At 41.5% G+C, this 15,113-nt stretch overlaps 1 protein-coding gene across 8 annotated transcripts in view; it reads left to right on the top strand.

The window, feature by feature from the left end:
- Positions 1-15,113, top strand: part of LOC105836922 (tyrosine-protein phosphatase 99A) — a 282,921-nt gene that overhangs the window by 206,825 nt on the left and 60,983 nt on the right. For all 8 annotated transcript variants that reach the window (XM_012681300.3, XM_028190075.2, XM_036291454.1 and 5 more), the window contains one exon: positions 630-753. In XM_012681300.3, the coding sequence (XP_012536754.1) occupies positions 630-753 (124 nt within the window). The remainder of the gene's footprint in view (positions 1-629; positions 754-15,113) is intronic.

Raw genomic sequence — 15,113 nt, 5'->3', positions numbered from 1 at the left:
TAATTTTGAATCTAGAATTAATCGTGCGACATACTGACGAATGGAAAAATTTTTAACTTAAAGTATTGTTTATTGACAAAATATAATACCACTTTCTTCTCTAGCAATATATTTCTATATGAAGTAATTTTATACATTTGAGATGTACTTTTGAGAGAGAAATCTAACCTGACTGGAGTTGTCGACACGATCAACGGAACACTGCGAGCGTTTTCTGTTCCGTGACAAGAAGATTGCTTCGGAAATATGAATATCATAAGTATACATATAAGGGTTGTTATATGTTTGCATTTCGTGTCGATACCGATGCAAACGCCCGTAAGAAATATCAACTACGTGACTCCAACTTTCGACAAAATAAATTTCAGCTTAAGAAACTGAGGCGAGTTAGCGTTGCACTGTAAACGTGTCGCGCGCCGGTGCATGCAGCCACTGTAACTACTTTAAAGTAATGTCTTTTCTAAGTAGTTGGCGCATTGTGTGCACAGCTACATTCATTTGGTTAATAATCGCGAAAATTAACGTTAAGCGCGGAAATTGTCGAGGGTTCGACAGCCTTCATCTTTACGTATACGGCAGCGAAAATTGCAGACCAACGGCGTTACAGATGATAAAATTTCTGCTTTCAGATGTGCCTGATCCACCGGAACGACCACTTGTCATAAGTTACACGTCCAAAGCCGTGAATATATCGTGGGCACCTGGTGTTAATTCCCACAACACTCCAATTTCGCAGTACGTCATCTACACCCGGTAAGTCCGTTAAATATTGACTCGCGAAAAAAGCTCCCTTACTCAAGCCAACTCGCCGAGTTCTGAATTTACTCAGATAACTCCGATATCGCAAATATTATATTAAAAACGTAGTTTTTCCCCCCTTTTTTTTTTCTTAAAGGAAAGTAGGGTGGAAATCGATGTGACAAATTGACGTTCCTTTTAACGATGTTGTCGCCGTAGCGAGCTTATACACACATAGAGACGCAAAAGATTAAAGTGAAAAATTGACTCAATCGATATAACTAGGTGGTCCTCCTCCTCCTCCTCCTCCTCCTCTCCCCCCCCCCTCTTTCCGTAATGTCATTTACGAGTTACGTCGTGACGTCAGTCACTAAACTTTACTGTTGATTTCCACGACACGCCACTGTCGCTTTCTCGCGGAAGTTGCGCAAATTGCTACGCCGAAGTGAATTAATGTCGCTTTTTCCCGGGGAAAAACATTTTTTAATGGGAAAAAAATCGGGATACGCGCCCGCGGGATACGCCCGGAAATAGCTCGGTCTACGCTCGAGTGGCTCTCGGCTCTCGATTATCTTACGGGTACGTCCTCTCGTGGTCCTCTCTCGCGGAGGAAGAAACGGATAAAATAAAAGGAATTACCGAGGATAAGAACCGCGGTGTCGATAAGCACCCTTTGTTCTCTGCCGCGTCTCTCGGTTCCGTTATCTGTCCCTTTCACCCCCCGCCGTCGCCTACCCTCCTCACGACCCGTTCTACCGGGTCCCTTGATCCCGCGACCGACTTCCACGTTTCACATCGCTACGACGTCTCCTTTTCGTTTTCCCACGAATTTCCCCCTCGATGCCACCGTTAAAGCCAAATTCTACCGGCGGCACTGCAATATATACGTCGTATTAGAAAAAAGGGATGTAAAAATGCTGGGATAGCGCATAAAACTGGAAAAATATTTCCGTACCATTGTATGGTATATAAACAATATAGAATATACAGCGAAAACTATATGCACGAATGTATAACGGACGGTGTTACATTTTGCAAAACTGCCGCGAATATGGAAATCGCGAGAATACGAGGAAGAGAAATATATAGAAAGATTAAGGTTGAATTAAAAAAAAAATTACGTAGAGTCGAAATAAAGAGCACGATTTTCACAATTTTTTCTCTGATTCCCTTTGATTCGTTTTAGATAGAAATTATACGATTAATTCTTAGAGCTGCGTGTCCGCGAATATACAACTAATGTTTCTTGCACTCATTGCTCACAGCTCTCTGTTAAGAAAGATGAAAGCTTAGAAAAACGTTTCCCATTTTATTCGTTACATTATACTATTTTTGTTAAATTCTCGGAGAGTAATTTTCCCGAAGAAAGACCGCAGATATCGAATGTGCAGGAACACATGAATAAAGAATGCACATAGGAATAGAAAAATTCCACTTCAATATCTGTACAAATTGAAAATATCGACGCTGTCAGATTCTACAATTATCCCCTCATACTTGCGTTTATAGGAATTCTGCGCAATTAAACCTCTTTACGCAAAGAACGACTACGGAACCTTGTATTTTTGGGATATTACCATCATAACAAAGGTCTGTTGCCACTCTCCGTTCATGGAGCTTGGCAAGTTTTCAGCGTTTTAAAAGATTCAGCCGATGATATACTTTTATATAATAACGTGGAGCGTTAGCTTCTCTAGCAAAATTGCTTTCTATCGACCGTTAGCGATATATCTGTGTGCGGAACCTGTGTCTCGGCCAGCTGCGAGCACTCCGCGTTCCGACCCGGCCGTGCCGAAAGGGTTAATTTGCACGATGCGCCATGGTCGTCGTCGTCGTCATCGTGCTCGTTTCGCGTTTCGATTTCGATGTAACGGCGAGTTAATTTGAACGATGCCACTGGTGTACGGTCGATGCCCAAACTCTCGCTTCATCCTCGTGAAGAGGAGATGGGGAAAGGAGGGGGATGGAGGAAGAAATAAAAACGTGTACTTTTATTATTAAATCCTCACATCGCCGGACGTTCATTTCGCTACGCAACGCGGAGCATCGCGGGGGTGGGGGTTCTCTCCTTCCCTGGAAGGCGAATGCCCGCGCGAGACTACGAGCGGATGGAATTCTTAATCAAGTTTCCATTCTCTTTCATTTTTTTCTTAACCCCTCTCTTCCCACCTCCCCATGTCTCGACTGCCGCCGCCTCGCGCGCGTTTCCTTCCCTTTCTTCCGGTCGCGGAGCAGACAAAACCCCGAAGAGTAAAAGTTGTAGGAAATAATATATCAGTCGATGTCGTTATGGTCGCCGAATATTGAAGTTTCGCCCCGCGAACCATTTCGCCTTGCCGCTCGGGCTGGCAGGCCCTTTCAGAAAACTATCGTAATACCTCATAGAACTTGGAAAATATTAGTTTTATAATAAAGTTCGGTCTAACTTCGTTCAGCCGCGAGGGAGGGGGAGAGAGGGAGAGGGAGCTCCCGCGCGGACAGGCTGCACAGTCATTCGGTTCGAAGATTATTAATCTTCGCGGAAATCAACCGCCGTTTTGACGAGGTCCTCCTTGCAATGGCATCTCGCCGATCTTCCGGCTGGAAATGACGTCGACACGCGGCGCGATCGTAATCACAAATCCTCCGGTATATGTGATGCGAATGATGTAACGCGCGTAGAGGAGCGCGCGCGGTTATCGTTACATGGAAGAGTCGTAGATATGATATATAACCGTGTGCTTTTGTTCTCTATGTCGCGCACACGGAAAACATTGTAGAACATCCGTTTGCTTACGGAAATACACGGCGTCCACCCCCGCACTTTCGGGCTATGTACCCCCCTCACCCCCTATCCCCCCGTCGGTCTCCTCTCTCTTTCTCCTGCAATTTAGCAGCCGTTTGCCACATGTGTTTCGGATTAAAAAACATTTGTGAAGCCTAAATGTATACACCGTTATACACGGCCAAACACGTTTTCAATTTGCCGCTGTGCAACGTGCGCCCCGTGCAAACGGCGCGGATAACATCCGGACGCGGCGCGCGCCACCTCTCTCTCCTCCTCCTTTTTCTCCTCCTCTCTCCGTCACCCCCTCCTCGCGCCCTACGGGCCCCACGTCGCCGATCATTTATCTCCGTAATATCAGAAAAGTGGCGAGGAATAAATGCCGCGACCGCGTTTATTAGACGGGACGGACTATCGATCTTAGGTGTGTTAGGTGTCCCCCGTGGGCGGCCGATCAATTTCCCGGGATTCCTCCGCTTAATCTTCCCGCGTTTTGTTAAACGTATTAAAATGGAATTCCAATTTCGCGCAAGCCCACCCCGACACCGACAACCGGCGGGGTCGCGCTCGGTTACGGCTCGGCGATCGTGCACGATCCGCGAGTTTTAATTACTTTTGTCTCACGCGCACTCACGTGCAGTCGGGAGCTCGGCGCTCTTCTCGCGGCTCGATTTTCGGCTGCACGGGGGGGATCGACTTTCGGTCTTCAGCGACGGGATAAATCGGAGAAGAGAGAGAGAGAGAGAGAGGGGGGGAGAGAGAAAGAGCGAGAGGCCTTTTTGACTTTTCACGAGCGGGACGCAAGCTGCAGGCGCTCAACGTGCATTTAACGAGCGTTAAATGAGTATTTCATTGCACGTCGCGCGAATAATAGCCCGGGAAACGCTTTAGTTTTTGCCGGACACTTTCATTAAATTCGACGATTAAATTCGATGTAGTACAAAAGGCGCCGTCTCGCGGACAACGGCGCGTTGCGCGGACGTTGTATTTTTGCGTATAAAAGTCCAGATTTCCCAATAGGAAAAGCCGGAAGGCTAATTTTCGCAGGGGAAATGTCGTTTATACGTCTGCGGCCCTTCAAAGGCGTCTCCGCCGGACTTACTTCCAATTTCATAAGCTGCAACTATCTTACAAGAAATTTTTCAGAGGTAGGAAACAGATGTGTAATATATATACGCTCTCGGAAATATTGCGTTACTGATGGTAGCTTTATACGTTCGCCCAACGTCGGGAGATAGATACCCGTCGAAAAATTCCACTTGAATTAATAGCGGCTAAAATCCTAACTAAGCGAATAAATACACAAGTGTACAGGGGAGGGGTTGCTGAATGCGAAACCAGTCGTCTAAATCATATCTCATTAATATTTTATATTTTTATATTTAATAGGCATAACATTTGCTGACAAAAAAACTGAAATAAATGAGCAGAAAATGAGTAATATAGAGAAAAATGTATAAACTACTATTTTATTTTATGCTAACAACGCTTTATAAAATCAGATTTAATTAACGTTAAATTTTGATCAGCATAACTGATTATAATATAATCATGTGCAATTTTGTATTAAATTTTTATTACATTATTAACATTAAATATTTATTTGCGTACAAATTATAATAGTATATATCAAATGAGGAATTCATAATAAAAGAATAGATGGTACACAAGTCTCTCTTTTATAATAAATACGTCTGTACTTATTAAGAAATTTATACATCTGTTCTTCTATTTTTCTCTTTTCTTTTCTTCCCTTCTCTCTCTCTCTCTCTCTCTCTCTCTCTCTCTCTCTCTCTCTCTCTCTCTCTCTCTCTCTCTCAAATATTAGAGGAAAGCTAATGGCGTAACGTTATCTCCTTCCGCCAAAGACCGCGGATTAAACGCAGCGTATCAGCTCGAGTCGGCCGTGAAAGTCTGGAATAAGTGAGCAGGATTAATTAAGACTAGCGCAAACGCGACCCAACATAATCGGCCGGCGTTAACTCTGTGCCTTAATTCCGGTGCCGTAAACTGTTCTTCGCAGCGCCGTGAAAGGTAATGCGAGATACGTGACGTCGTTGATCACACCGTTGAAACGCCGTAGATCTCGTCTCGCTCCAGCCAATTCGGCGTTCTCACTCGGCCATTACGAGGCGAATTTTGCAGCTGACGCTGGATTAAGAACTCGAACGTATGAAAAACTCCTTGTACTTACCGAATATATAATTTCGACCCAGACGCATTTACGGGCTCGCGTATATATGCCGAATAACGGATGTCCGGATTAATTCATAACCCGTACCTTCCACCCCCCTCTCTCTGCCACTTGATTAGTTTTCCGATAAACGATTAATCCCGTTGCTAGTGATATATGTGTCACGATTATATCCGAAACCGCGCGCTTCTAATAAAATTTACTTTTACAAAAATACTTGATGCGCGATGACAATTAAATGATTTTTTTTTAGCCATTAGCATATGAGCTGTTTTCTCGTAGCTAATTTTAGAGTGTACCATTACAAACTTTGCCTGCAATACGTTGGATCGATTGATCTGTTATATATCCATTTACATTTAATTCAAGCAATTCAATTATACGATATCTCAAATATAAAATCACATAATTGTAATATGATAGTTGAATATTCTTGGGAACATTTATTTGCGTCTTACTTTAATAATGGATTAGAACAATCGATATTTGCTCTAGTTTTAAAAACTGAAAGACACGCAACGTTGCGTATAAAATTAAAAATATGTTTAAATGCATGGGACACAAAAACTTTCGAATTATATTACATTTTAATGTAATGTCTGGGCCGAAATATAAAATGTTAAAATGCAATATGTATAATTTAAATATTTCACAGGTCGTATGTCATACGTTTTACCGAGGTATGCTTTTTTGTGCATGATAACTCGGTTTGTCAGAAATGTTTTGATTTAGTTTCTCGCAGCAATCAAAAATTGCGGAAAACTGTGAGAGCGTTTGACGCGGAAGCGAAACGAAAATTAATTCTGATACCGCCACGCGAAGAGATAATCGCTACATTTTCTTTACTCTCGCGTCGCATCGATTACGTCATCATCGGAAGATCATTAGCTTTCGTTAGAAGCCGTCCTATTATTAAAATCCATGGGTGCAACACGCTTTTCGAGAGTAAGATTGATGCGCGTGGGCGAAACGTGATTAAAGAGAAAACGTTCTGATCCTTGTCGAAAATCTCACGGGAATCCTTCCGCCTTCGCCGCGGAATATCTTTTATCTTCTACGAGGAGTCTCACTGCGCCACGGTCGGCGTGTAATTTCAGGAATTGTGCGCTGTTGTTATGTTTATGTGCGCGGACCTGTGCGTTCTAGCATCCGCGCGCTCGGTTAATCGGCCATTGCGAAGATTAGACAGAAAACTTAATTATAAGGCTCCTGATTGGTTGGATTCTCCGGAGGTTCATTCCGTGAAAAAGAATCGGGTTATCTGGGCGGATTCTCAGCGCGATAACAATGTCTGAAAACACACGCAATGCGTACGCTGTTTTCTTTACACGATACAGTTTGTGTTGCTGGACGATGCGTAATCCTTGAAACGAGATATTTTTATGACCGTTGTTTCGACAATGTACAAGGCAATATAGAGAAGAGTTGCCAAATGTGTACTTAAGTTATTTTTATTATATTTTTTATTGTAGTACTAATACGCAAACATTTTGGACATTGTAGCTCGATATATTTTAGATCCTATACTGTTTAACGACGATAAATTAATTTATTATAAACCTTTTTGTAACATGATATAAAAAAGATACCATTTACATTAAAAAAAAATCAAAATATTAGCAAGCAAATGTTACTTATGACGTTTTTTGATATTTATTGATTTAATATTATTTAAAAAATTGATTATGATGATGAAATATATTTTTTTGTGAAATAAATATATCATTTTTTCTTATTAACTAGTTCATTTACTAGGAAGAAAATTGTATTTCGCTGTATGTAAAGAAAGATTTATTTTATTGAAATAAATGTATATCTTATAAATAAATTTTTTAATATTTTTCTTAGTTACAATTGATGACTAAATTATATCGCCTTTAAAAGTATCGAATTTGTGAATTAAAATAAATAAAAGTATAAAAAAATCACTAACTTATCTTATTAATAATTTATTGAAGAAAAGAATTAAGTTATTTAATGATTAATAAAAATAATATAGGTAGAAAAGTAAGGACGTTGAAACAATTTATTTTTTTATTTTATTTTTGCAATTAATATTTTTATTTATATAAATTTTACATTAATATTATTTTAGGAAACTTGATAGATTTTATACAAAAATATTTTAATCTTTACATTAATTACAAATGTAAATACAAACATTCAATGAATGTAAAATATTCAACAATAAATTTCCTTTAATGAAAATATAAAAATTTTATATTAAGTTGTATTACATTGAGCTACATAAAGCGATCAAAATATTTTAATTTTTTTAGTATTATACGCAAAGTAAGATAAAACTTGTTAAATTTCTTGTTTGCATTACTCATTTCTCTTTACTTTATATTTTCGTCACCAACTGTTGCTTATATTAAGTAAAAAATATTACCAAGGTACAATTTAGGCGACTGACACGCAATCAGCAACTCTTCTCTAGACTATTTAATCTAGTTGTTTTTTCAAATTAAAATCGCACTGACATATTTTCTACGTTAAATAATCGATTTGGTTAAACATTTATTAAAATGTATTCTGGAGCAAACAGTGAATGTTTTTGCAAAGTGAAACCAAATTTTTCACCGTTATAATACTTGCTCGTAGAGATACATGATTTATACGACGCATATCGCCTCTATGTTTGTGCATGCAGTGTCAACCTTCTGAATAAACAAGACCTTTTAATTAAGCGCGCTTCTGACAGCCGCACCCTCGTTGCGGATCCTCAAAGACGTCGCCGAGACGCGAGTCGCGCTCCGCTATCCTCCCCAGAATGATTTAAAACCGAAGTACGGAGAAGAGACCGTGCGGATGGTGAGCGTCGGAGAGAAGCGTGGCGAGGCCCGACGGCGCTGGCCAATTTCACGGCTTCCAAAAAGACGAGGTCAAAAATTGCACGTGGGGGAAACCCTCTCGGACGGCGGCGAGGGAAAACTCGCGCGCGTGGCAAAGGCTAACGGCACTCTTAACGTCGTAACGAACATCCATAAAGGGATACGAAGGGTTTGCGCTCGTACCGAAACGCGGAGCGATCGGCCGGACCGAGAACGTGGACCGAGATTTATTGGCCACGGCACGATTTATTTGACGCGTTTAAATGCCTACTTTATCGCGCTGACCGACGGCGCACGTACACACACACACGTACACCTACACGCACATATCTACAGCGTTTTTGCCGGCCCTCGGTCGGATCCATCCTCGCTTCCGATCCTTTTCCATCCCCGACGGTTCTGCGCGCCCGTCCATCGACGGTCGAGATTTTCAAGGTGTTTTCGCACGAACGACGCCGCGTCGCGCCGGCCAGCGCGAGCGCGGGGGTGCAACGGGGGGTCGAATGTGGTGGCGTAACCGTGTAAAATTCGCCAGGGCGTAACAGCGCCTTTCTCTAGGAAAACTTTTCCAGCGATTCAGCGAATTTTTGGTGCTCTCCACGGGCACTTTCACACCGCTAATACTTGCGGACTGTTAAATCGAATAATAATTGTTTTAATCGTTTAAGCATCCTACCCGTAATATGCCGCGGGAAGAATTTCAAATTTTATCTCTCCCCGAGATGGAAGCCGAACGTTTAACGTTTGGTGTTGTTTTTTTTTTTTTAAACGTTCTATCGTACCGCTGCTTGTATAAGTTAATCAACGTGTGATGTGTGTGTATTTAATCCCGACGATCTGAAACCGCTGGGTATTAATTTCCCCTTGCGTTTCCGTAAATTTTCGCGACCCCCTCGCTAAGTGATTAAAAAGCTGTCCTCCATCCGCGCGGCTTTCGATAATTTTTGACCGGATAAGGAGGATTGAGATAAGGAGAATTAAGAGCCTCTAAGAGATTTCATCTCTTTGCGAATTGCCCGATTCGGAGGGCGCCTTCGGAAGATTTGTTAAAGCGAGAGCTCGTCTCGGCCATAGCCCTCCCATACGTTTCACGGAGCCGTTTGAAACGCGTACGTGATACCGCGCGGTTTAAGGGGCTCGAGAAAATGTGATAAACGTTCGCGCGCGCGGGGTCGATTTCGGGGCGTTTTATCTGACCGCCCTGCCGGGGCCGGTTTATATATCCGGTTGTGACTTTTCCCGATCATCGACTCCCGCGCTTTATTATCGGCGCACGGCAACCTAAATGCACATACGCCGGCCGAAAATCGATGATGCGATAAGCCAACTTGACCAGATTCGTTTGCATACCTGTGGCACGAAATGGCGCTAACGGCCGCGTCGCGCGAACATATTAATCCGCATATTAACTCTTTGCTATTGCCGCACGCGGAAAAACGTTCAGCGGCGCACTGAGTTACAAACGGACCGGCGTTTTTAATCCCCTTTATATTATAAACCCGCGTGTGTAAATATCGCGGTTTAATCTTTGAGCGAAAATGAATAAAAAATACTGTATTAAGAAATATTTTTATCAGAATCGTATATTTGTTTATTAACTGCTATTCGCTACCCTCCAGAGATGTTCTAAACGTGGCGTAGGTCAGAGTGCTTCCGAATGTTTACTGATCGTTTAAATCATAAACCAGTATTTTATATTTTTAGTTAAAAGTAAGCAGTATTTGACAAAAATATGAAATAAGTGAAAAATGAGTAATATAGATAACAATTTAATAGATTACATCTTGTTTTGTACAATCTTGCAAGTCTCTAAAATCAGGTATCATTGCTAACAGTTGGTACAATTGATAATAATTTTCCATAGCTGATGATAGTTGTAAAAATATTTATAATAAATCGATTTGTTATTGGTAAAAGATTTTAATCTCTTTAAATATTGTGATAAAAGATATCTGAAACATCAAGCTCCAATTTCCAACGTTCATTTGCGTACAAATGGAATACCAAATAAAAAATATAATAAAAAAATAACTTAAGCGACACACCCGGCACAAAGCTCTCTCCTAATACAATATGCGATAACATTCACGTGGAAAACTTTTGTTTCAAATTGTGCCAGCAATTTTTCAACTTTCTTTTAACTGTGCTCTAAATATTATATGATTATGAATATACCTTCAATGAATACTTTCGAGGTTGACTCACCGAGTCAACCTCGATTTGCTGTATCACTGTCATTAATCTAATGCACCTTGCGGTCATATTACGTTATAGCATGCACCGTCGTTGGTTTTGCTCGCGTAAATTTCAAATAGCTCACATACACGCGCGCGCGCGCGCGCGCAGATCTCAGCTCGGTCCAGTGATTTATTAGTGACATATTAGAAATACATCACGTCGTCGCGACGCGACGAAGATATACCATCTTTGACGTAAACGTTCCTAACACGATTCGACAGAATTGTCGAAATTAATTTCCCGGGCTTTTATCATGTCTTACAACACCGATGTGATTTATTTTCATTCCGCTGGCGAATCTCGTTTGCCGAGATAAGGCAATAAAGCCCCCGGCCATTATCGTCGATCTTATTATTCCGCTAGAGAAAACTCACTTCCATATTTTGAATACGACAAATCAGCCCTTCCTCTTTCCTTTTCCTCTCGATTAATAAAAATTCTTTGAAACACATCAGCTACACGCAGAGAGAGAGAGAGAGAGAGATACACGTCCCCCTCCGGCGACCGTAACTTCTCTTAAGAGACAGTCCCATTGTCCCATCTATCCAACGAGCCTTAAACCCATTATCTTAACCGTTAGTATCTCTATCTTGTACTATTTTATCTTGTCCGGTGCGTTTTTGAACGACACGACGTTGCATTAATCTCCGACGGATTATCCGCCTGTAAGGTACTTAATGATTTTCGTGGATTCTTAGGCGGTTACGAAAGTTTCAGAAACTCGCCTCTCTCTCTCTCTCTCTCTCGGTGCAACCGTCGGCGGACACAAACGCGACGGCGATCCGACCGGCAAGGACACCGCATTTAGAGAGGACGGAGGAGCGGTAGGGTTTGAGTATCCTTCTCGGCAGTGGACGACAGGGGGGCGCGGGCGAGAGGGGGCCTCGCCCACGAATCTTCCTCGCGGTCTCGTTGAAATTCGAGACGATCGCCGACGTCGATACCGTTTTACGCCGTGTAGCGCTACCTTACGGTGATTATCTCTGACTGGTTAAGCTCCGTGGCGGAAAGCTCTCCCGAGGATTATCTCTCTGTCTCGACCGCTATACACCCTTCAGCCGCTGTCGATATTTCAACGGTCTTATCTGCTCCTTCGGGATACCAGCTCTCGAATTGCCCTCGGCCCCTCGTACCACCTTGGTCGACTGTATGTTGTCCGATTAATTAGATTACAGTTATATCCGGAAATCCTTAAAAACTGTTCGGATGTGCAACAACACGATGAAAATCAGGGTGAACAATCTGATTGCACCGGTAATAACAGATACTATTATTACCACGTTTAGTTACAGACTTAAGAACCATGATTCGTAATTCTTTGCAAAAAAAAAGAACATCTGTTTCACGATAAAGAGAAATACTTTTAAGACGGTAAGAAAATTGGTAATAAATTACATTTCCTCGGACACGTATCGTTAGTATTAGTTAATATTACTTTATTACGAAAACTTTATTACTTCTAATTAGTTTTTATTTTGAATTGTACATACACATTACATACACATATCTTCATTTTAAGTCACTACAATTGAAGTAATATTGTCGCGTAATCTCATGTGCTAATACCCGGCGGCGTTATCGATAATTCGCCACCATTTTCGAAGGGAAAAAAAGAAAGAACAAGTTCCAACGGTAAAAATAATATAATTATCTACCGGACTTTACCTAGCCCGGCATATCCACCGGATAATAATTGTCATTAACACGAAAATATGTGCTGGAAGTAACTCGCAGAATTGCGCCCGTTCGTTCCCTTTTCCTTTTCCTCCCTCGTAACTTCCGCTACGTTTTTTCGATCCTTCGCTTCCCTTTCCTGCGTGAAATCCTCTCTCTCCTCCTGCTCTCCGGGCATAAGCTCGCTATCTCGTTTCCCTTAGTGCCTATGGAATTTACGCTCTCTCGCCTTCTCGCCGAAGTTATGCGTTTTTAACGAGACCAGGTCGGACTTTCGCGTTCTCGGGGATCCACTGCGTCAGTTAATTTTCACCCCGCGTATCTTACGCGCCGTACCGTAACCGGTACTAATCGAGGGAACAAAATGATATGATATTATCGTATAGATTTCCTTATCTTAATGCGAGCGGTAACATGAGAACTTTAACCATTTAATTGAGCGCGAGAAACTAAAGCACCTTTGCCTCGCGAAGGACAGATGTGTCACATGAAAAATAGATGCTATGAAATATTTGAAGATTATCGACTGCAAATGAAAATGGTAAGTTAATGAAATTTACTTAGAAGACGAATTTTAATCATATAAATATATATGTTTATTTTCAAAATTGTTTACAAGCTCCTTTAAAAGTTACTGTAATTATCAGTTACTATCTCTCTCTCTTCTCTCTCTTCTTTTATAAAAAACTGCGATATAAAACTTAATAACTCAAAAGCTGTCTAACTCTATAGTTACATTATTTTTAGCAGAAAACTAAAAATATTGTAAAACATGTAAAATTTTATTAATGATTATCAAAAACGTTTCATTTTATGCAACATTGAAACCAATAGTCATAAATGTATTCTTCCAATATATTCTTAATACGATTGATAAAATTTTCCATTAGCACTAAATTTAGCATTTAATTTAGCCATATTAAATTCACAGATATTTAAAAAAAAAAACGCGTTTCCTTTGAAATTTTGATTCGTATATTTTGATGTCTTTTTTTGTACCGGAAAAAGATTCTTCAAACACGGACAATTGGATAATCGGTCCGAAAGTGCGAACACATTCAATCCGCCATCCGTTTGCAGGACAATTACGGCGGATAAATTTCGAATCCGATATCGAATTAAATGTCACACCGGATGTAAACTCGTCGTTCCTGATGTGCAGGAATTCTTTTCCCCCATTTCGCGTTGTCTCGCACGAGGGAGGAGACGGGATTTCGCAGAAGTAAAAACGCGCGAGCGTACGGCGAACGTTTAATTATCCTGAGCTGACTCGTAGCGTTCAGATTAGGTGGCTTAGAATTAAGGGACACGGGGACTCCAGACTTTAGCAGACTACGGACACAGGGGCTTTCACGCTCGTCCTAACTACTATACTCTGTCGCCTAGCAACCAGAAACCGTCTCCTCGGTATACCAGCTTCCGCGATTAATCCATTCGAAGTGCAGATTAAACCGCCACGTTACTTTCTAACCGCGTCTACGATCGTCAATATTCGAAACTCCGTCGCGAAGTTAGGGATCGCGGGTTGAGACGACTCGTTGGAAGTTGCCGGAAAGTCACGGCTTCGAGTGGAGAGAAAAAAAAGTTTCTTCAAATTTCTCCTTTACAGTGAAATTTCACGCACCGCAAACGAGAGCGGAATAACTTCCCTTTTGCGGCAAACTATATGAATTTGTTGCTACTCGTAATAGCAGATACTAAATGTCTCGTAATTATAAATGCACAGGGGAAAATTTAATTAAGATTCTCTCCGTTATTGTCGGAACACGCGGCCAAGGCGTTGCGGCGCATACTGTGCTTTTAACACAAATGTCCGACATGCATATTCGCGCCGACGAGAATGGAACTAACATAAGTGCAAGGCAAGACGGAGAAGTTTGTCGAACACGTGAAACGCAAACTCCTCTTGTCTTACGTAACGACGATGGCGGGTCTAATGTACTGACAAAAAAGAGATCGGAATAATACACAGCAGGCAAATGTTACTTGCGACATTTTCTTCGATATTTGTTGTGAAAAGATTCGATGACAAAATTCCTGTGAAATACGTAGGTATCCCCTTTTTGTTATTAATTGACTTATTTGCGGAAAATAAAATCTTCTTTTGCTTGTCTTTTGTACATTTAAATAAAGACACATTTCAGTAAATTATCCAATATTCTTTTCTCAGTGCAAACGGCATTCTTTAAAGATGAAAAATCTTTATTTGAGACAAAACGAAATTGGAGGTGCAGAAATTCGTCACATGCGCGAGGCCAAGGGAGAGACACCCTTCCTTTAAAAAAGAAGAAAAATCAATATTTCCTTTAGAAAAAAAAAAAGAGAGAGAAATTACTTTTGCGTGGTGACGCGTAACAATCCGCGGATAACCGAGTCAAAGGCATTTTGTCGCAAAATGAAAAATTCCGCGGCGTTCTGAAAAATTCCGCCGGCTTAACGCGATATACATTTCGCGCTCCGCGCCACGGTACGCGCGTAGCTAATTTATTTAACGGTGCCACGCGGCTCGCGCTCCGAACTTTTCCATGAAAATCGAAAGGTGGTGGCGCGGACGAAACGGCGCGGCGGGGTCACCCGGCGCGTTTTTTTTTTTTTCGGCCGTCGGTGGTACTTTTAATCTCCCGAAATTCCGCGTAATGTAATATTTTCGCCCCGGCGTCATTTCTCCCTG

Source organism: Monomorium pharaonis, chromosome 8, assembly GCF_013373865.1.
Source record: "Monomorium pharaonis isolate MP-MQ-018 chromosome 8, ASM1337386v2, whole genome shotgun sequence".
Taxonomy (NCBI): Eukaryota; Metazoa; Arthropoda; class Insecta; order Hymenoptera; family Formicidae; genus Monomorium; species Monomorium pharaonis.
Note: the sequence above shows the minus strand (reverse complement) of the source record. Positions and strands in the feature narration are given on the sequence as shown.